Source organism: Anomaloglossus baeobatrachus, chromosome 3 (genome assembly GCF_048569485.1).
Source record: "Anomaloglossus baeobatrachus isolate aAnoBae1 chromosome 3, aAnoBae1.hap1, whole genome shotgun sequence".
Lineage (NCBI taxonomy): Eukaryota > Metazoa > Chordata > Amphibia > Anura > Aromobatidae > Anomaloglossus > Anomaloglossus baeobatrachus.
The window spans coordinates 409,684,635-409,708,855 of record NC_134355.1 but is presented as its reverse complement, the minus strand read 5'-3'; the positions used below and the strand labels follow the sequence as shown (position 1 = coordinate 409,708,855).

Genomic DNA, 24,221 nt, shown 5'->3' with positions numbered 1-24,221 from the left:
AAGTCTCTTTTGCTTGTTGCCTGTCCTTAGCAGTGGTTTCCTAGCAGCTAGCTTATCATGAAGGCCTGCTGCACAAAGTCTCCTCTTAACAGTTGTTCTAGAGATGAGAAGATGTCCAAGTGTGTATGTACGTATGTATATGTATAATATATGTATAATATATATATATATATCTATATCTCTACAAAGAAAAAAGGGAGTCTTAAAGGACCATTCATGATGTAATCAAAAAAAGCATAACTACCTTGTGCTGTATATTAATTTATTAAATAATCAAGTTACACAAGGAGACAATACATTAAAAGACAATATGGGAGATTCATAAAGTGCAGGAAATAGAGCTCAGAAATTAGTTCCCAGACAAGAAGATCTCTGCCATAATAATTAAAGTAAAACACTGGGAGGGGACATAGCAATGCTCCCTATTAAATTACAAGAAGAATCATGGAGAATACCATAGAAGCAATGCTACTAAATAATATATTATATATAGAATAGAATAATTAGTGCATTCTAATGAAGATGAAGTGGCCGCAGGATTCCAGATCTCAAGCAGGGGGCCTAGCAAAGATATACAGGTTCCCCTCATTACACACACCACCATTTCTATGCAAGTTTGAAGCAGCTAGGCCATAGGTCTACTACTGCTCAACACTTATCCCTATCTGACTAATGTACAGGAAGCTGCTACCCTTGTGACCCATGTAACTCCTCCAATCTTGGACTGGTCCCCAACTATTAAACCTGTCTGCTGCTATGTCCCTGTTACTGTTACAGAACAGATAAAACAACATTTTAAATATAGCAATGCATTGTATAATCACATGCATGGTGTCAATTATGGAGCTGTTCTCTAGTTCGCGCTGCTTTAAGGTTATGGCTGATCAGTGTAAAACTATAATTTTTATGAAGGCAATTTCTTCTGTGTCATGTGATTTATTTATTTTTTTTTAATTGTACAAACCTTTTGGCATTTAGCTCTATGTATATTTTTTATTAAACACAATGCTGAATAAGCCTATTCACCTGTCCTAAGTGGAAAGTGCGACTTCCAATGCTAATAAACAATGTTATGAACACTGAGTAAAATTGCAGAGCAGAACCTGCTATCACTCGGTGGTGTGTAATTTACTGCACTCCTGAGGATTAAGAACAGTTGTCTTTCCACTCCTACAGCACAGAATTTCCCTGCTTTCAGAAATGTATCTGCCCTCGGCAATTAGCCTCTTTGATTTTTCTCCTTGTGCTGTATAGTCAGTGTGGCTGTGGTGCGTACCTGAAGGCAATAAACTATTTTGGCTGTGTAAATATAGAATGAAACCTGATATTGGAAATACCAAGAAATTCAGTTGTTCCTGTCTGTTCTTGTCATTCATTCTGTCCTGCTTAGTGACGCACATCCTACATTTTTTTTTTTTTTTTAAAGCTTTTAATATATTGCCCACAAATCGATAATGCCTAAAAATAGATTTAATCTGGTTATTTTTGAATAATTTATTTTAAATTAATCAATTTTCAAAATGGGTTATCTAAGTATGTCAAAGTGTTTAAAAGTAACTTTTTTAAGTGGATTACTTGATTAACCCTTTCATGATCTTGAAAATACTGGTACATCCATGGTTGTGTCCCTTCTTTTTATGTGGGCTTGAAAGCAGAGCTCGCATCTTTCTATACACATGTTATCTGATCTGATTAGCCGACATATGTATGTTTCTAACAGTGGCTGGTAGACTTGCTTACGACTGTTAACCAGTTTTATCTCGCTGTCAATCTCTGACAGTAAAATTTAACACTCGCTTGTTGGAAGTGCACCATTTTCCGCTCCCAGCAGCGGCCAGTGGATGTAATCGTGGGCCACTGATGGGTTATGACAGCCAAGGGACAGCTGATGATACCAGTCACTGGTTATGACAAACCTCCTGTGAATGCTGGCTGTGAGCCAGCATTCAAAGGAGGTCTTGTTTTCTGCTATACAGTGTAGTGCTGATGCACTGCTCTGTATAGCACAAGAAAAAGGGTGAAGGGTGAACCCGGCACCAAAAAATCAAAACTTTTAAAATATCAAAATTTTATTGGACATCTAAAATTTAAAAAGTTCAAAAAATGAGAGAACACGCATCTCATTGTTGGATCTTTTGTAATTTTAGATGTCCAATAAAATTATGATGTTTTAAAAGGGTCCACCCTTCACCCTTTTTCAGTTATATACCAGCCTGGCCGGTCTGGAGGACTGCGAGCACCTTAAAGTCCTGGAGTACAGTTGCCTATGGTAAGCTGAAGTGTTTTTTTTTTTTTTCTTTTTTCTTTTCTGTATAGCACAAACAATGCGACAAGTGCAGCTTCAAGGCCCCTAAGAGGACTAGTAAATACAATTTTTAAAAAGTGAGGGGAAAAGTTTTTAAAAGAAAAATAAAAAAAAGTTAATCACCCTCCCCTTTTTGCCCCATTGAAAATAAAACCATAAAAAATAAAAAAATAAAACCACACTTCGTATCTTTGCGTAGTTTCTGAAATATAAAATAAATTAATACAATTGGTAAACAATGTGATTTTGACACATTTCAAAACCACAGAATTAGGTTTTTTGGGCTGCTACAAATTTATAATGAAATACAATAGGCAATCAAAACATTGCATCTACCCAAAAATTATACAGTACAAATATCAGCTTAGTGTACAAAGAAAAACAAGCCATCACTCAGCACCAGATCCCAAAGATAAAAATGTTACAGGTCTTGGAAAATGGCGCCAAAAGCAAAATGTATGTATATATTTATTTAATTTTTTTTTACAAACTTTTGAAAAATGTTTTCAACAATTAAATAATAAGACTATAATGTTCGGTATCCACAGACTCGTACTGACCCGGGAGTCATACTAAAAGGTCAGTTTTACCATATAATGAACATGGTAAATTATCCCCCCTACCCGCAAAAAAAAATAATTGTGAAAATGCACTCTTTTCCGCACTTGGAATTTTCCCTTCATTTTTCTAGTACACTCTATGGTAAAATTATTGGTTTAGTTCAAAAGTACAACTCGTCCTGCAAAAAGAACAAGCCCTCATATGGCTGTGATGATGGAAAAATATAAAAAAGTTATGGCCGAGGAAAAACAAAAATGGAAAATTGATGGGTGGTGAAGTATTTAAAGCATAACTAGAGAATACTAAAGCTCTTTTATCTCAAAATGTTGAGCAAACATACTGCCTATCATTTTACAGTCTGAGCCTCTGGCATTGGCAACTTATCTCTTGACCTATGGATGGGTTGATATAATGGGACAATCCATCTTAATTAGAAAAGCCGTTTATACCATTGTAAGCCTTTCATATTGGCAAAGAAGAAAAAGAAGTGCCAAATAATGGGGTATCACTCACGTGTACGACATATCTACATATTTAGTCATATATTTAGATGCTATTGTTGCTGCCTCTCATATATGAATCCACTGTCTCTATGGTCTGATTACAGTTATGCTTTATTATTAATGTGACTCATTATCAGATGTTGCATTATATACAAAAAAAAGAGAAGAGAAAAAAAAATCTTTTTGCATGTAAGATATGCCTATCGAATCAACTGCCTACATAATTGCCATTGCCCCTTATATATGAATGAAATGTGTTTGATACCATGTGTTTTGTGGACTACACCATAACATGTGGCTTTAAGCTGGGATTAATTTTTTTTTTATTTCTTTTTTTTTTTTCCCTTGAATTCATCTGGGCTTGCTCTACGCTATGCTTTTGACTTGGCATACGCGCTTTCTAATAGTTCTACGTAATCTGCGCATGCGCATAAATCGTCTGTTCACTTGTTTACCTTGGCAATGACGCATGCGCCATAACCTTGGAGATTTTTGGGACCGCTGCGCATGCACTAATATCTGACGTTACCGGAAGCATTCAAGGAACAATAGCGCGAGCATTTGATTGCCTGCCGCACAGGTGTAGAAGAAGTTTCTGATGGTTCTTGATATAATAAAACGGTTTGTCTATCCACACTATGCTCTTTTGCCCTTGAGGAAGTCACCTAGTGTGACAATATGCATGGGGCTATGGTTCCTGGGGAAAAACTAGTTCCGTCATGCAGCATCTGATAGCCAAATCACTGGTAAAATACTATCAAGCTGGGTTCTTTGCCTCTGTACTTAAGGTATTGCAATTTATCTCTCTGGTTTCAGCCCACACTTGCATTATTGCTTCCTACATGCTTTGCTGTTTGGGCTATTAACTAAAAATCCTTGTGGACATATTTCTTATTCTAATGTGCCAATTATGTTTTTACTGCTCTTTTTGTATATAGGCATTTCACCTATCCACACCGGCTTAGCTTTCTACTTATGCTGTGTGAATTCTCCCCTTCCCCTCCTCACTTACATACAGATATATTTTTTCGATAAAATGTTACAATGTGGGATACTATTTAAATTACCGGCTATTGTTGTGTATATGTTTTTTAAATGGTTTTAATAGGTTTCAGTGGTTGTTATATAACACAAGTTTGTTCATGGATATTTGACTGCATTTGTATGTGTTTTGTACCAATAAAATTATATATCTCTTTTTCACTATAAATTGATTGTTTGGTGATCTCCCATTATTTGGCACTTTATTTTTCTTCTTTGCTACTATTTACTGCCTTAAGTGCCAGGGGTGATCCCGGGAGATTTCTCTGATCCCCTTACCCCCTTCTAAGTCTCAAGCCTTTCATATTAAAATCTATGAATCCATGAGATCGTGTGACTTAAAAAATGGAATGTTATCTGGCTTATAATACGAGCACTGACAGTAAATAATATACTCTGCAAAGCCTCTAACTATATAACCTATTTTGGATAGACAGGAATCCTAATAAAACTAAGTGATGTGATTCATTTTTTTTTCTCCTATTATAATATTGATGTGGTAATGAATTTAGATTTTTTTTTTTTCTTATTTTTACTTTAGGTTGCAAAAAACAGACAATAAGGAAAGTAATGCCTCAACTCTCAACACAAATGCTCACCAGAATACTGCAGTGACTATGACTAATAGCCAGTTTGGCCAAAGTCAAGATCAAAAACGAATTGTGAAGAGTAAGTAAATAGTAAAGAGCAATGAATGATGATGAAAGTATCACAAAGCCACAGCATCCTTTTATTAACTACAATTAAGAACATACTCAAACTGATAACCGTCATAACCATAACCTTTACTCTGAGGAGATCCCGGATGGCGCGAACCACTGAACAGCACCAGAAACCATCCCCAGTCGCATCACTCTGACTTAGGGCTGAAAAATGTCAGTGCTGTCCCTTCCAAATTTTAATCTGTTACCTGGGAACAGTCCCAGCTGGAACTTAACCATAACAAAGTATGAAGGGTCCGCACACCTCCGATGTGAGCCTTTACTCCATTAACCAACGGCATCCCTGACCTCCTCACCTCTACAGCGATCGGACACGAAATCTTGCACCCGACAGTCCCGCCACACCTTTATCGCCCTCTTATTCCTTCCTTCAAATCAAAGTTCCACAAGTCCATGCCCCATCCTCTCGTAGGAAATCCGGGTCAGGTACCTCCAAATCTCGATGCTGCACCACCACTCCCCCATGTCTGCTCACAAATTTTGAGACTGCTCTATTAATTCTCCCCCTGCCCCTGTTAATTCTGTCCACTGAGCGAGCATTCTGCCAAGTAAAGCGCCACAATTTCCGACCATACCATAACCACCTTATGAAATAGTGAGGGATATAAAATTGGATTTACTATGGCTTCTGGAACTAAGACCCAAGATGTTAAACAAAAAAAAAATAGCACTTGCACTCAAGTAAAGGAAAGGAGAAGAAGCAAGAGTGTAGATGGTGAATATTGGAATGTGAATACGCATTACTGCTAAGAAAACATGAACATTTCTTTAAAAAATGAGTTACTTAGCAAATATAGGTGGCCAAATTTATTTGTAACCAGTACCAATGTCAAGGTGTAACTCATCTGGGGCCTAGTCTAGATGCTATTCCTTTCTTTTCCACACTGAACTATTATATGGGCTATAATATCACTGCAAAAGGAAAATTAAAAACACCTGAAGTAGCTGGTGGTAGTTCAGTTTGGACAAGAGAAGTATAGCATTTAAAGTAGGACCCAGATGAGTTACACCGTGACGTTGGTATATAATAATAATAATAATAATTTTATTCATTTATATAGCGCTATTAATTCCACAGCGCTTTACATACATTGGCAACACTGTCCCCATTGGGGCTCACAATCTAAAGTCCCTATCTGTATGTCTTTGGAATGTGGGAGGAAACCGGAGTACCCGGAGGAAACCCACGCAAACACGGGGAGAACATACAAACTCCTTGCAGATGGTGTCCTTGGTGGGATTTGAACCCAGGACCCCAGCGCTGCAAGACTGCAGTGCTAACCACTTAGCCACCATATGGGCACAAGTACATTTGGCCACCTTTATTTGCTAAGTAACTCATATTTTTCAAAGAGATTTTTTTATTAGCAGTAATGCGTATTCACATTCAAATATTCACCCTCTACACTCTTGTTTTTTTCCCTTTACTTGTGTGCAACTGCTATTTTTTGAATATGGAATGTCATGTTCAGTATACACCAGTTCAGACTATGAGATTAGGAAGTGCTGGCAATTTTTTTGTAGTAAGTTCCTAGATGGTCGGATGCCTAGGTCAGTGCCCCGAACAGGCAGCACCAAAACATCCGACAGTCGATCCAGCCTAGCATAGTGATGAAGCTGGGGTAAGACTCCATTCCATAGCATGCCCCTAAACCAATCCCATGAACACTCTCCTCCTCTCTTGAGACCCAGAAATCTACCTTTAGGCCTTTGGCCCCAGTACACGAATGAGTGCCCCATAGTTCATATTAAGCTTGCGTTTTGAATTTGTGGAAGAGTAAAATTGGACACACCTAAGAAAACAAGACAAGAACCAAAATTTGCTTAACAAAAAAAAAACAAACAAACTACAGACGTACATTCCCAATGACCAATCTGCTTCATCACACTTTCAGTCAGCCTCCATCGCGCTGCCTCTGTTGCCGCCTCAAACTGAAATCTGAAAAGAGCCCTCCCATCCTTGTGAGTTAAAAATAATCTATCCACCATCCTAGGCCTCCGCACTTAATACTCACCTACCCGGTGTACTGGACATGCTACAGACCCCGCTATTCCAAACAAAACCACCTTCTTTCCTTTGCAGGCTTGGTCCGTTTTGGGCCATGGCAATATGCACATCATCCGATCCTGCAAAAATCCCACGTCTCCAAACAACCGGTCCTGTGACAACACTGTCCTGCTGATCAACTCACTAATTCTGAAGGCCCCAAAAAATGCCAATGAGAAGGTGACTTGGAAGAACTGTACCTCATATTCATCTATGTAGACCCCTTTAAGGGCATCTAACATGGACCCCAACAAATTAAAAGTAACTGGCTTTCTTCGATCCTGACCCATAAAATGCCTTTTGTAGCCTTTTAAAGCCTGTTGTAGTAAAAAATCCTTTGACACATCCGCCACCTGTCTCAACCTAAACCAAAACGACAAGCCTGCCATTTTCTTTAAAATGCTGGATCCTGACACTCTTGCAAAACAATGATCGAAAAAATATAACAACGGCAAAAGATCACCAAAGGTCCATTGACCTACAGAAATCCAACCACTCCTTCCATACTGCATCATATGCTGCCCTCGTCGCTGCTCCTGAGTGCAACATTAAATCAACTGCTACATGGATACCAGACTCCATATATGATCCGGGCAAAGGGTGCCACACTGCTTCACTCCCGGAGCCAACGAGAGGAACCGATCCCACTGGAAACGAGAAATTGCATCCACTAAGCAATTATGTAAACCTCTCAAGACAAAATGCTGCATTAGGTTAATCACTGGAGGAGAGGAAGGAGACAAACTATTAATAATATGCACAACTGCCATGTTGTCGCAAGCAAATTTGAACACCTATTGCGAAATGCCTCGTTCCCCACATCAATGGCAGCTACAATAGGAAATAACTCCAAAATAGCCAAATTCTGAACCAGACAAATTTCCTTCCATGCCTCTGGCCATGCAGCCGAAAACCACTTCCTTGAAAGTAATCGCCAAAATCATGTGCTCCTGAAGCATCTGTAAATAGTTCTAACTCTGAAATAGCCACCCAATCCTCCATTAAAATTATCTACCATTAAACTTGAACAAAAAGCAAAACCAAATCCTTAGGTCTGCCTTCTGACAGGCCGACAGGCAAACATAATTACATGGGTGCCACACTCCGGCTGTGGCTGCTGCCAACCGCCAGCAAAATATCTGCCCCATGGGCAAAATGCGACATTCAAAATTTAACTTTCCTGGCAATGACTGGAGCTGATGTAAACACCATTTTTTGCTTAAGGCCACCTGTACCGCTGATCTCAAATCCATGATCTTATCCATTGTCAAACAGCATTCTATGGCAATGGAATCCAATTCAATCCCCAAAAAGCACATTGTTGTGGATGGGCCGTCCGTCTATTCAGGCGCCAGAGGGATTCAAAACCTCTCTGCCACGTGCTCAATTGTGTGAAGTATCAAAGAAAAATAATCAGAGTTCTAGGTAGAGCAACACAGACTTCTGACCTGATTCCCACTTTATCACCCATTCCACAAAAGTACTAAAGCACTCCAATAAGGAGCATAAGATAAAACATGCCATCGGCAAACAACAATCTACAAAAAATACACCATTCCATAAACACCCGAACAAAAAGGCGCAAAGCGGCTTCAATATCGGTTTTGGCCATCAGGGCACCATGTCCACACCTCCGTAAGCACACCAAGGCACATCAAGACACATAAGATACTGTACTCAACTCGTCACTGATGCCATCATTTACCGACTGACCCGCTGGGTAGGATATATGATGAATCAGTCTAAATTTATTAGGCTCCTTTTTGAGTACCATCCCTAAAGGAGAAACCCATGGTGGGGCCATGGGGGCTCTTTAAAAGGCCCTGCGCCTCCTTAAGAATATAATAAAAAAAATCTCTAATTTAGGTGTCGTTCAAGAACCAAATATTTCAAAAAAGAACTTCCATGTATTAGAGTAATGAGATCAGCCTTAAAAAATCTATGTGATGTTGTTGAGGTTGAAGTCCATTAGCATGCTTCTTCTGCTATGGCTGCGCCCCCGCCCCATTCCTTTTCTGGAGAGAAGCATTTATGCAAGTGAACAGGGTTTAAGTATTCTGGTAACAGTAAAGTTTAACACACTGCATATTCTAGCTGGAGAGCCCCCAACACTACGTTGCCCCAGCTATTATATTTCAATTCAACTGTACAAACAGGCAAACACAAAATATTACCCACTGCACAAACAACCTAGCTGGCCTCCGCTACTCAGGCCACGCTATTACCATGCTCTGGTTACTGAGGCCTACGCTACTCCCTATTAACCCCTTCCCAACCAAGGACATACTGGTACATCCTGGTGATTGCTGGGGCATCGGGCGCTGTGCTCCTGCGATCACCGCCGGGCACTCTGCTTACCCGACAGCCGAGCCTTGGCCCTCAGCCAGGGATGGTGCCTACGCTGTCCCTGGTTGTTTAACCCACTAAATGCTGTGATTGATATCGATTGCAGCACTTAAAGGATTGGGAGAGGGATTGCGCTCCCTCTACTAAATGATTGGGACCCCAGCAATGTAATCGTGAGGGCCCGATCGTTGTCATTGTTACTAAAGGTCATCATTTTGACCTCAGTCATCTGACTACGGAAAACCTGGGTGATCATGCTGTAGCATGATTGTCGCACTCCAGGGCTATGGGGTACTCAATCCCGGGCCTGGTTTCACTGGGAAGTGTCACGGGAGTAATGGCCGGTGCCCGGTTCTGTGACCTTGGGGGGGTCTCTTTTAAAAGGGGATATTTACGGGGATAATAGAGTTTTTGTCATGACGCCACTTGCGGGTTGCGGCTATATGGATGGAGCCACCGCTGGGGCTGATGGTAATGACAGCCTGGATGTTGCGGCCCTCCGCAAGTAGGGCTAGGTCTCAGGGGGTTCGATTATGGTGGTTGTTATTATGTCTGTTAATACTGAGGCGCAGAAAGAAGGTAGGTCACACAAGGGATTGCAGTGTAACTGGTTCTTTACTCACTGAGATGTTGCTGGCAACCCGATGGAGGCTTGTCTTCATCACTGGTCCCCTTAGTGCCAGTGTGGTGACCTGGTGGCTTACTACCCCTGCACCTGTCTCTGGTTAGTGGGTCCCCGTGGCTTGGAGCATCTGGGGGTCTCCTCCTGGTTGTCTTTCAGTCTTAGTCCATACGGCAGGTAACTTGAACCCTGCTGGGTCAGATCTCTGTCTCGTTCCCAGGTTCTCCCATCATTACTGTGCCCCAAACTTTACGGTCAGTGAGGTCCTGGATGGTCCACCTTACCGTGCAGATTTTAACAGGTCTGCCTGGATCGTTTTCCTGACCTATTGCTTTGCACCCCGTCGGTGCTATGGTTCCAAGGGTACTCTGCCGTACTCCTTCGGCAACCACACGCCTGAGCCTGACGGGTCACTGCTACACTCTCCCGTCAGTACCGTACGTCTTTCTCCTTTCACCTCCACTTATTGACTGTTTTTTGCCCCTCCTCCCTGGTTGTCGTCTAGTGGACTGGATCAATCCCACCCCTAGGTGGCCATCCATTGGGTCCAACCAGTTTTTGAGGGAAATAAAACAGGGATTGTAGGAGTATTTTGGAGTTACCGGCACTGGTCTTCTGGGTCCCTGTGGGCAGGCTCTGCATCTCTGACAGGATGCAGTACCCTGTAGCTCCTGATGGGTAGCTCCTGATGGCTCAGGGGCGCTACATGATCACTTCAGGCTTTTAATGTGCAGCTCCGGCAGCTGCGATGTTCTGCAGTGATTGCGCACTGTAGAACATCGCAGCTGCAATTAGAGTATAGTGGCGTTACATCCCAGAAAGGGACTAAAGAAAAAAGTTAAAAAAAAAGTAAAAATATATTTAAAAAAAATCAGAAAATGAAGAACAAAATAATTACACAAAACTATTAGAATATTTTTTTTAAGAACAAAAAATACACATTTGGTATCTGTCTGTAACAACAACCAGATATATAAAACGGTCCCACTAGTTAACCCCTTCAGTGACCATTATGTAAAAAAAAGGAACAAAAACGGTCTTCATCATACAGCTGACAAAAAAAAATAAAATGCGATCAAAAAGTCATATAAAGAAAAATGGCACAGCTGAAAATGTTATCTTGTCCCACAAAAAACAAGCCACCATACAACTTTATTAGCAAAAAAATAGTCATAGCTCACAGAATACAGCAATACGAAAGCTGTTTTTTCCTAGAAAATAGTTTGTGTAAAAGCAGCAAAATATAAAAACACTATAAATGTGGTATCACTGTAATCTTACTCACCTGAAGAATATTTCTGAGTTGCTCTTTCGTCTTGATTTTTACCTCACAAAAAGCGGAATAGAAAACGATAATAAATAAAATAAATTTTAATAAATAAAATTGTGGTCCAAAAGCTGTACCAATAAATACTCCAACTCATCCTGCATATTCTTTAACCACTGTTGATTTGTTCATTCTGCCTCCCAAAAGTCGCAGTATTGCACAACTCCTATTTATCCTGCGCTCTACGCTGAGCGCTTGCACCGGGATTACATGTAAGGGTACGTGCCCACAATCAGGAATACCAGCATTTTGGATGCAGCTTTGTTTTTGCTGCGTCTAAAACGCACAGTACAGTACAAGCATAGTAGATTGGATCTATAGAAATCTCATTCCCACTGGGCTTCTTTTCTCAACAGCAAATACGGACATGCAGCATGGTTTTCCTAGATACAGCGTGTCAATTTATGCTTGTGGAGATGAGGCGCTCCATTTTCCATGCGGAGAACAAAAGTTCCACAATGCCACAAACCCTGATCATGAGCACGGGCAGCTGCGGTCTTCTGCGGAGAACACTTGTGTCTCCTCAGGAGAAGACACGCTGCATCCAGGACATGGCGTGTGCGGATCGTGGACATGTACCCTAAATATCTGAAAAAGTAATTTTCGACAAAATTCCCAATGGAGAATCCACTGTAATGAGTCAGAAGGAATCACTTTGACCTCACATCTGGCCTGTGGTCCGACTGTGTACATCCTTCTCTTTTTTTTTTTCTTAACCTATTTTATTTTCCTTTGTGAAACTTGGAAATCTGGGGTTAAAATAACATTTTAGTTGTAAAAATGTATTTCTTTTTTGTTCACCACCCAAACGTTTGTGACATATCTATAGTGTTAATGTGCTCACTTCACTGCTGGATAAATTCATTGATGGGTGCAGTTTGTAAAATGAGGTCACTTGTGGGGGGGTTTCTGCTGTTCTGACACCTCAGGGGCTCTGCCAATGTGACATGGCACCCGCTAACCATTCCAACTAAATCTTCACTATAATATGTCGCTCTTTCCCTTCTTCTCTTTGTACTGTGTCTCGAAGGTAGTTTTCAACCCCATATGGGGTATCTGCTTACAACAAATCTTATGGTCCATTTTCTCCTGTTAACCTAGTGAATTTGAAGATTTTTTTGGGGCGAACGCAACATTTTTGAGGTTAAAAATTTATTTTCATTTTCATGGCTCAATATTATAAAATTTCTTGAAGCACCTGGGGGTTACAGGTGCTTAACAATCTAGATAAATTTCTTGAGGGGTCTATTTTCTAAAATGGGGTCGCTTGAGATGGTGATCCACTGTGTAGGTGCATCAGTGGCTCTACAAACGCGACATAACATCTGCTAATGATTCCAGACAATTTTGCAGTCAAATAGCGTTTGGGCGCATGGCAGGGCTCGGAATAAACAGTTCATTTCCACCACATATGAGTTATCGACATACTCAGGGGAAATTGCACAATAAATTGGATGGTGCAATTTTTCTTGTTAGCTTTTTTTCACAAGGGTATCGGTTTTGAAGTGACAATTTTGTCATAATGTTTGTGTTTTTTTTGTTCATCTTTATTTTCATGTATCAACTTTATAAAATTCTGAGGTGCACCCAGGGGTTCAAGGTGCTCACGAAACATCTACATTACATAAATTCCTTGAGGGGTCTAGTTTCCAAAATGGGTTCACTTGTGGGGAAGCTCCACTGTTTACGCACATTCATGGCTCTCCAAACGCAACATGGCATCCGCTAACGATTGCAACAATTTTAGCATTCATAAAGTGAAATGGCACTGCTGCCCTTCCAAGCCCTGCTGTGTGCCAAAACAGTTGATTTCCACCACATACAAAATATCTGCGTACTGGAGAAAATGCACAATACAATTTATTGTGAAATTTATCAATTACCCTTTTGAAAATGCAAAATTTTATGGCTAAAGTAACATTTTTGTGGGGAAAATAAAATTTTCATTTTTTCTTCCACATTGCTTTAGTTACTGTGAAGCACCTAAAGGGTTAATAAGCTTCTTGGATGTGGTTTTGAACAGTGTGAGGGGTGCAGTTTTTAGAATGGTGTCACTTTTGGGAATTTTCTGTCTCCTAGGCCTCTCAGTCACTTCAATGTGATGTGATCCCCATAAAATAAAAAATGGTTTTGTAAATTTTGTTGGTAAAATGAGAACTTGCTGATTAAACGCTTCTAACTTCCTAACAAAAAAATTGTTCAAAAAATTGCACTGATGTAAAGTAGAAATGTGGGAAATGTTATTTAGTAATTATTTTGTGTGACATAACTTTCTGGCTTAAGAGCATAAAAATTCGAAGTTTGAAAATTACGAAAATTTCACCAAATTTACGATATTTTCACAAATAAATACAAAAATATAAGCCTAGATTTACAGCTATCGTGAAGTACAATGTGTCACGAAAAAACAATCTCTGAATCACTGGGATCTGTTGAAGTGTTTCAGAGTTAACAGTGACACTGGTCAGAATTGCAAAAAATGGCTGGGTCATTACTCATTAAGGTGAAAACTGGTATGGGGGTGAGGGGGTTAAGTGCGCACACCGGTAAAGACTCATGGTACAGTTGAGAGGAAACAAGTCCACTCCTGAGAGTTTGGTGCTATGGTGCTCACTTCTCCTTGCAGGACAGGGAGGGAACTCTTCTCCTCACACAGACCTGGGGTGTCACAACTCCTTTGGGTGACATCTTTTTCTATTCGGTTTTGCTGACCTAGAGGCGCCTCAGTCTGGTATTTGCTCTGCTATGAGCAGGGCTCTCAAGGTCGGGGTTGCATTCACTCTTGGTCACAGCCGGCACCATACCGTTTCCCGAAGCGCTGTTCTCGGACAGACCACAGGCAGCGCCTCCTCTTGCTCGCTCTCAGGCAGCCCAACTTCTCATGGTTCTGCCAAAGCTCTCCTGCTTTTCCTCTTTCCTGCACTTTTTGGGCCCAGTTCTTCCAAGTCTACAATTCATAGAGGGAGTGCCAGCTGAACTGGCCAGTCCCTAACGCGCAGAAAGCGGGGGAGCACTTCCTCTTAGTTATAGGACTCTAAACTGTTTCGTATGGGTGATGCCCCTACAAATGGATGAGACCGGGCATTTTTTGTTGCTTAAGTTAAATGTGATCTCATGCGAAGGAAAGGTGCTTTTTAATATCTTGCTTCATTCTCCTTCTAGACCGCTCTTTTTCACAATCTATTTGTAAAATCTGTCTTCAATTGAAACAGACTTCCAGATTACTAAAAGGGGCAATGACACCCATAAGATTGTGTGGAAGGGGAAGAACTAAAGAAAGACAGACATTCTGCTAAAAGTTCTCCTGAAACCACAATTTACACGGAAACATTTGGTGGCTGGGAAGGCTATGGGAATGGTAACAACTGTGACCGCTGCATCCTCTTTACCCACACTACTGATGTTCAGTTTATTATTTATATGTATTTATTCACTTGTATACTGCCTACATATTCCACAGTACTGTGCAGACATTACTATCACTGTCTATTGGGGCTCACAATCTAAATTCCCATCAATATATTTTGAGTGTTTGGAGAAAATTGGAGTTCCCTGAAACCCACATACACAGGAAGAACCTACAAACTCCTTGTAAATGTTGCAAAGCACTGTCCAAACTTACCATATTTTTCAGATTATAAGACACACTTTTTCCTCCCAAAAATTTGGGAGAAAAATGAGGGGTGCGTCTTATAATCTGAATGTAGCGTACCAGGTAGGTGGTGGCGAGGGGTAGCAGGAGGAAGAGGCAATGCTGCAGGCACCTGTGCTGTGGGCGGTGAGGCATGGACTATCTTGAACATGTTGGTGGTGTGGGCTTCAAATAATGTTGCTCGGTGTAAACGGATGCTCAGATGGAGCTCTCTGCTCAAGAGCTCATCTGCGCATGTGCCGCCTCCAGGCCATTAATCTACCAGCAGCGGACTTGAGGAAAATGGCACCTGGAGGTGGCGCGTGAGCACATGAGATCTCATCTAGTCATTGAGCCGAAAGCTCAATCTGCGCATGCACAGACTATGTGCGTCATTTCTTTGAAGCCCGCACTGCCGACAGTTTCCCGATATTGCCTACATCACAGCGCCCACAGCATGCATCTGTGTCACCTGGTGCACCGCCCACAGCATTGCCCTGCTCCTGTGAACCCTGGTCCACCACCGCTGCTGCCCCCCGGTAAGACATCACCAGATTGTAAGATGGACACCCCCCCTCCCTTTTTTTTTTTTTTTTTTTTCCCTCCCTAAATTTGGGGTGCATCTTTGGAATTGTAACAATCCGTCTAACAAAATGATTATGTAGTTTATGGTGATGGGTAAATGGCATGAAAAATGTTTTTCTTTTGTTTTTAATTAAACCTATAAAAATATTTAAAAACAAATATAATGGTGAGGCAGTGTTCACGTGTAGCATAATTGCTGCCCCTTTCCTCTTTTTTCTGCCCATTTTCTGCAGGACTCTATACCACACGACACCATAACAATTGCATTTCTTTTTTTAACTATACAGAAAAGCTTTTGATTCTGCACTTAAAAATGCAATGCCATTTTTTTAACATTTAACATGCATATTTATCAGTCTTAACATTAAAGTTTACAGAGAATAAATACAACAAAATTGCACGGCTCCACAGTATCTGAGGCAAGAGTTTTCATTAAATCACATCCACTTTGCTAGGACATATAAGCAGTGTTTATATATAGCATAAATGCAGATTTTTTTTTTTTTTTTTTTTAACCGAAATTCTTCTACATTTAATTGTCCAAGCAAATTAAATGAAATGTGATGAAAACTCTGCCCGGAGGGCGCCTAAGGCGCTGCTAAACTGTATTTTTTTTTTTCCCTAGAGGCTACTATGTACAGCTTAAAGGGAACCTGTCAAGTGCAATATGAACCCAAACCCACAAGCAGTTCTGGCTGCATATTTCTAATCCCTGCCTAATCGTCCCTGTATCTACTGGTGGTAGGATAAAAAGATCTTTAGAAAAAGTATTTCTAAAGATCTTTTATGTCATGCTAAAGAGGCCAACGGCTATTTGCAAGGGTGTTACTTCCCTTGGCTAGTCCACCCTCTTAGCTCTTAGCATGGTAGCACGCCCACAGGAGCATGCTACTTAATGCAGCATCGCCAGCGGTGATGCGCGTACATTTGTACGGTGTTCAGAAGTCACCAGAACTTCCAGTTATGCATATGAAACCTCTCTGAAGTCAGGATGCGTACACACAGTTTCATACTACGCATGTCCGGAAGTGCCGGGGACTTCTGAACAGCGGAGACAGCGGACAAAGGTACACGCATCACCGCTGGCGATGCTGCATTAAGTAGCATGTTAGCACGCTTCTGTGGTTGTGCTACCATTCTAAAGCTGGTGTCACACACAGCGACAACGACAACGACGTCGCTGCTACGTCACCATTTTCTGTGACGTTGCAGCGACGTCCCGTCGCTGTCGCTGTGTGTGACATTCAGCAACGACCTGGCCCCTGCTGTGAGGTCGCCGGTCGTTGCTGAATGTCCAGCTTCATTTTTTGGTCGTCACTCTCCCGCTGTGACACACACATCGCTGTGTGTGACAGCGAGAGAGCGACGAAATGAAGCGAGCAGGAGCCAGCACTGGCAGCTGCGGTAAGCTGTAACCAGCGTAAACATCGGGTAACCAAGGGAAGACCTTTCCCTGGTTACCCGATGTTTACGCTGGTTACCAGCCTCCGCCGCTCTTGCTGCCAGTGCCGGCTCCTGCACTGTGACATGTGGCTGCAGTATGCATCGGGTAATTAACCCGATGTATACTGTAGCAAGGAGAGCAAGGAGCCAGCGCTAAGCAGTGCGCGCGGCTCCCTGCTCTCTGAACTGTGACATGTAGCTGCAGCACACATCGGGTTAATTAACCCGATGTGTGCTGCAGGAGAGCAAGGAGCCAGCGCTAAGCGCGGCTCCCTGCTCTCTGCACATGTAGCACAGCGACGTTATGATCGCTGCTTCTGCTGTGTTTGACAGCTAAGCAGCGATCATAACAGCGACTTACAAGGTCGCTGTTACGTCACCGAAAATGGTGACGTAACAGCGACGTCGTTGTCGCTGTCGTTTAGTGTGAACCCAGCTTTTGAGGGCAGACTAGTCGAGGGGGAAGTAACACCTTCGCGAATAGTCGCTGGCTTCTTTAGCATATGATAAAAGATCTTTAGAAATACTTTTTCTAAAGATCTCTTTATCTATGGTACTAGATGCTGGGGTGGTTAGGCAGGGATTATAAATATGCACCCAGGACTGCTCATAGTTCTGGCTGCATATTGCACCTGACAGGTTCACTTTAAAAGAAAACACATGTAAAGACTGCAGTTACTTTACTGTAAGTGCAAAGTCAAAGCTTTTTGTACTATAAAAACACATTAACCTCTTAACGACACATGACGTACTAGCTACGTCATGGATAGTGTCAGGTTAACCCCTGCCTGCTGCCGCCAGCAGCGATCGTTGCACATGTCAGCTATCAGGCATGAGTGGATTCGCTACTCACTTGTGCCTGTTAACCCCTAAGATCACACTATGAAAATGTCAGTGTGATGTAACAGTGGGCCGGCTGCAGTAAGCATTCACTTACCCGGCTCCATCGGAAGTCACGTGATGTGATCACTTGGCTCTGATGGGTGATGACTCCTGTAGCTATCATGAGTCAGTTCCTCTTACAGCCCTCAGAGGGCCGTCTGTGAGGGAAGAGCAGCTTTTGTGCAAATCCGAGAAATGCTGCTGTAATCTACAAGAAAGGATGATTGATCAGACTGCTACTTGTTATAGTCCCCTATGAGGCCTAGTAAAATAAAAAAAAAGTAAAAAAAAAAAATATTTACAAAATTAAAAAAAATCTAAAAGTTCAAATCACCCCCCCTCCCATTTGTCCCATTGAAAATTATTTTTTTAAAAAAAAAAATAAAAATATACACATTTGGTATCGCCGCGTTCAGAAATGCCCAATCTATCAAAATAAAAAATCAATTAATCTGATCGGTAAGCAGTGTAGCAGCAAAAAAAATTCCAAGCGCCAACATTGTTTTTTGGTCGACACAAATTTTGCACAAAATGCGATAACAGGCAATCAAACGTAGCATCTGCACAAAAATAGTACTGTTAAAAGCGTCAGCTCAAGATGCAAAAAATAAGCCATAACTGAGACATAATGTCAAAAAGTGAGAACACTACTGACAACATAAAATGTAGCAAAAAGTGCGCCTTTTTTTTTGGGACAAACTTCTGAATTTTTTTTAACCCCTTAGATAAAAGTAAACCTATACATGTTTGGTTTCTATGAACTCGCACCGTCCTCAGACATCACACTGACACATCTGTTTTACCATAGAGAACACAGTGAATAATATATCTCAAAAACAATCATGCAATTGCACTTTTTTTTTTGCAATTTTTTTTCACTTGGAATTTTTTTTGCTGTTTTCCAGTACACTATATGGTGAAACTTATGGTTTCATTTAAAAGTAGAACTGAAAAATTATCAAATGAGGGAGTAAAGGCATAAAGAATGCAGCTATCAGTGAAAATTGTGTAGTTTGGTGCAGACAACTGTAGGGAACAAAGTATTTATTAATCATGTAAACACAGTTGAAAGACACAAACCAAGAAAAATCATATAGTGAAGCTTACAAAAAATGAGCGTTCCGGCTACTAAGACAATGAATGAGCAAAAAATAAATCTGAACATCCCAACTAGAGATGACTGCATGGTACCCTTGGCTAATCAAAAGCTGCTCTGGGGACACTGGGATGTAAGAGATTCATTGTTTTCCGGCAGAAACTACTAAGCTGGATGCTAAACGAGAGACCCCTGATTCGATCCGCTCATCTCTAGTCCTAACTGTCCTGCGTATAGATTTGGGGGTATTCACTGTAGTCTATGCAGTCTAATTATGTCCTTCACTACCACTGTCCGCTCAGACAAGATCTCCTGCCAAGGTAGAAAGAAATGGTACATTGGTGTGGTCAAAATTTTGTAGGCGTAAATTTGTTCTCCCGCTATCACCAGATATATCAGTGGACATTTCATAGAGCACACAGGAGCGTTTGGGACAATGAGCACTCCTGTGTATGAGAGAGATTAAGATGATTGCTGGCTGAACAATTGCCTGAAGCACTGCTTATGACAGCCATCTAATATATATGGCTAGCTTAAGTGTTTGGCATGTGCCATCTAGGTTATATAGTCTTCCAATAATGTACACTAATCTGTTTAGTACAACTGTCAGTCTTCCATTCAGCCCATTTCAAGTGTTAGTTCACAGAAGCAGATGTTGTTGACAGGTGGAAACCACTAACTCAGCTTGCCAAAGATCAAATGAGGATAAATACATTGCAATGTGCCATATAACTAAAAATAAATCATGGTATGGTCACCAGATTGTTTAGGAAGCCAAAAAGGTAATGCATTTTTTATTAATTACAGCTTTTCTGCAGTTAGCAGTGATGAGTGAATATATTTCCACTATTTGTTACTCGCACAAATATTAAGGTATTCAGGATATCGGCTACTCATCAAGTATATTGATATTCGCCTCCTGAGTTTAGAGTCCAATACCCACATGTTTGGTGCCCGATTTTCAACCATTAAACATGGTAGAGTCTCATAGACATCTCTCCATTACCAACTCTGGGCTTGAGGGCAGCTGTGATTTTTGACAAATCACAGCCAACATTAACCCCATATATTACCCAGTGCCACTACGACAGGGCAATCAGAGCTGGATAAAGTGCCACATTTAACATATCTAATAAATGCGTCAATTGTGGGGCGGCTACGGGCTGCTTTTTTTTTAGGCTGGGGAGGGACCAATAACCATGGACCGTCCCTGCCTGAGAATACCAGTCACCAGCAGTGGCTTTCTTTATCTGCGCTGGTTATCAAAATAGGGCAGGGGCCCATGTCATCGTGTTTGTGTTCTTTTGGTTTAATTTTTTTTTTTTTTTTTTTGTTTTTGATTTTTTGCTAATCATTTATTTAAATTTGTGGGGGCAGCCTCTATTTTTGAAAATCAGCCATGAAAAAGCACACAGCTAAGGGCTGCAGCCCATAGCTGTCTACTTTTACCTACACTGGTTATCGCAAATAGGCGGAGACCACATGTCAAAGTGGCATAATACTCTGATGACATTGTTACCAGAAGCACCTGTGTTTCGGAGATGCATCCAGGCATCTTCCCCACGCTGTTTCTTTTCAATTCCAGCACTTTTCCATTCATTTCAGAATTTTTACAGCCCCACCAGACATCCTGGGAGGGTCCTCCAGAAATTTTAGTTTCCCATTGACTTGCATTACATTTGTTAATTGTGACGAATACACAAATATTACAAAATTGGTCGAGAAGTTTTAATTTGAATATTTCACTATTCGCCCATCCCTAGCAGTTTGTCATTTTATCTTATGGAATCAAATGTATGGAAAGAAAGCCAAAATTATCTAGTATTGAAAGAGCTGGCTATACAATATATTAAAGTGCATATGTCACCAGATTCAAAGATAAATTTCATTCATATTAAATACCCGAGGCCTGATATGGCTGGTATACTTCAGTCACTGTCAGAATGGCTGTATAATTTTGACTCCTGATCATGATCATATCAAGATTTTACAGTTATTCTGACGTGGATTTTTAAAGTACACCATCTTCATTGCATTTCATTTATTTATATAAGAATGTATGCAATTTGTATTATGCAAACCAATATAAAAAACACTCTACATTTCATTGCAACTATAGTAATCAAAAAATGACCTGATTAGAAACAGTGATTTCCTGAAATCTGTGAAAATGACCACATATCTTCAATTTGGTAAAGGACTGACCCATGAAGAAAGGTATATACCCCATTATGGGACTTCATAAACTGTACAGAAATAGATTACTGGTACAGGTGTCGGGAGAGACCACTAAGGGGTCTTCAGGGTCACAGAGTCTGAGTCCAAATCAAATCTGTCCAGATGTATGTATGAGGAAAAAGGACCACATAGAGACGTGTCTCTATCCGGGAGAGACTCGATGCTCCTCTAATCCGTATATTATAAAATACAGTTATTCAGTTCAACATTGTCCCTGATTGGTCAGAGATAAACAGCGAAGTCTATATAGTACGTCATCAGTCAGCTACTGGCTTCGTAATACCAGTTTGAACCAGCTACTGAATACTTCTTTGTTCATTGTACATTTTGGCTTCATTATCTTTAACACCTTGCTGAGCATGAACAAGGGGTCAACATCCCACATACCACATGGTGTGAATCAACAGATTATAAATTCTCTCTGTATGTTATGAATACTTGCATTGTTCAGCCTAGTATAATTTGTTTCAATGACACATTCCAAATGCGCATCCTGGTATGTACATTAGCATCTGAACAATAATCATACAAACACAGATTATCTTATTATATGGACAATTGATTCATAGCCTGGACCTTCACACAGGTAGCAATGTTTTTTGCTTCTCTTACTAGAAACTACCCATACCCCATCCCCAGGTACCAACCTATCATATGCACAGAACCAGGAAAAAAAACCTTTTCATCCAGGATATCAATTTTTATATAAGAGCCCCACGTCGAATATTGCATTCTTAGTTCCAGTGATAACGTAATTTTAAGCTCTATTCTAGTTCTATTTTAGTAAATACAAGTTTCAGATTACCTGATTTTTCTAGTTTTAGATGTTTAGATGTTTACTTACTACAGACCATTATACAAAGCTATGTATAATTGTTAATATCAATTTAGGAAAATTTCCGCTTTGCGTGTTCATTATGATATATTTAACCCCTTAACGACCCATGACGTACTAGATACGTCATGGATCGTGTTCCGGTAAGCCTCGCCACCTGCCGCCGGCGGGCGGCGGCGATCGGCGCACATATCAGCTGTTATCAACAGCTGATGTGTGCCTGCTAGCCGCGGGTGGAATCGCTTCCACCCGCGGCCATTAACCCCTTACATTTCGCTGCCAAAGTCTTGGCAGCGATATGTATATGGGCGCCGCCATGACAGTGACTTACCCCGCCCCCGCCGGAAGTCACGTGACATGATCACGTGACTTTCGGCGGTTGCCATGGTAGCACAGGGTCATGTGATGACGCCTGTGGCTAACATGAGTCACTTCCTCTCAATGCCGGAATACAGCCGGCATTGAAAGTGAAGCAGCAAATCTGCAGTTCTCAGCTCTGTAGCTGAGATCTGCAGATTGTGCAAAGCGATCGGATTGCTGATCGCAATAGCCCCCTAGGGGGACTAGTAAAATAAAAAAAAAAGTAAAAAAAAAAAGTTTTAAAAAATTAAAAAAAAATAAAAAAACCTAAAAGTTCAAATCACCCCCCTTTCACCCCATTGAAAATTAAAGGGTTAAAAAAATAAAAAATACACACATTTGGTATCGCCGCGTTCAGAAATGCCCGATCTATCAAAATATAAAATCAATGAATCTGATCAGTAAACGGCGTAGCGGCAAAAAAATTCCAAACGCCAAAATTACGTTTTTTGGTCGCCGCAAATTTTGCGCAAAATGCAATAACAGGCGATCAAAACGTAGAATCTGCGCAAAAATGGTACCGTTAAGAACATCAGGTCAAGACGCAAAAAATAAGCCATCAATGAGCCTCAGATCCTGAAAAATGAGAACGCTACGGGTTTTGGAAAATGGCGCAAAACGTGCGCCACGTTTTTTGGACAAGCTTGTGAATTTTTTTTAACCCCTTAGATACAAGTAAACCTATACATGTTTGGTGTCTATAAACTCGCACCGACCTGAGGCATCATACCCACACATCAGTTTTACCATATAGTGAACACGGTGAATAAAATATCCCAAAAACTATTGTACAATCCCACTTTTTTTGCAATTTTTCCGCACTTGGAATTTTTTTGCCATTTTCCAGTACACTATATGGTAAAACTTATGGTTTCATTTAAAAGTACAACTCGTCCCGCAAAAAACAAGCCCTCATATGGCAAGATTGATGGAAAAATTAAAAAAGTTACGCCTCTCGGAAGAAGGGGAGCAAAAAACAAAAAACGCAAAAACGGAAAGTGCCCGGGGGCTGAAGGGGTTAAGCAAACCCTAATATGCACATATTATATAGATGTACGTTGAATATATTTTGTCCATTAGTAAAGATCTTGATGATCTACTTGGCTGCATTTACTTATTTTAACATCTTTTCTCTTTTAGAGATTGCACCGATGATGGCAAAGTCTATGAGGGCTTTCAAGAACAGAGTAGGACCAAGATGAATTTTCACACATTGATGTTCTGAAATTTTATGATTTAAGTTTAAAGCAGAAAGGTTTTTCTTTTTTTTTTTCTTCCATGATTGACTCCTTAAACATTTACATCTTGTGTATATACATGATTATGTATATTCTAATAAAGGAAGATGCTAGAAATTTTGTGAAGTCATTAAAGTGCATATTTTTAAATATCAAATTTGGTAAAATCTTTAGATGAAAAAAACATTAAATTTGACTATGGACCTCATTAAAAACAAAAATTGCAAAGTTTGCCTTTTATACCCCCTGTTGTATTGTCTATTGCTAGCTGCAAAACGAGTTAACTAACGAACTCTGTCAGAATGGGCTAACTGAGGATTCTATTTATTAATTTTTTTAAGTATCTTTTAAGATGATTTTATGATCATAAAAAAATTCAGTTTTTCTTTCAGATGGCGCGTGGTCATAAGTCAGCTGGGAGTAAACCAGTAAAAGACCG

The 24,221-nt window shown here is 40.6% G+C and overlaps 1 protein-coding gene across 1 annotated transcript in view; it reads left to right on the top strand.

Moving 5' to 3' along the window:
- Positions 1 to 23,746, top strand: part of LOC142295351 (elongin-A-like) — a 143,888-nt gene extending 120,142 nt beyond the window's left edge. Inside the window, exons 10-11 of the mRNA XM_075338456.1 lie at positions 4,952 to 5,079; positions 23,685 to 23,746. Coding sequence (XP_075194571.1) covers positions 4,952 to 5,079; positions 23,685 to 23,746 — 190 coding nt within the window. The remainder of the gene's footprint in view (positions 1 to 4,951; positions 5,080 to 23,684) is intronic.
- Positions 23,747 to 24,221: the final 475 nt, after the last annotated feature.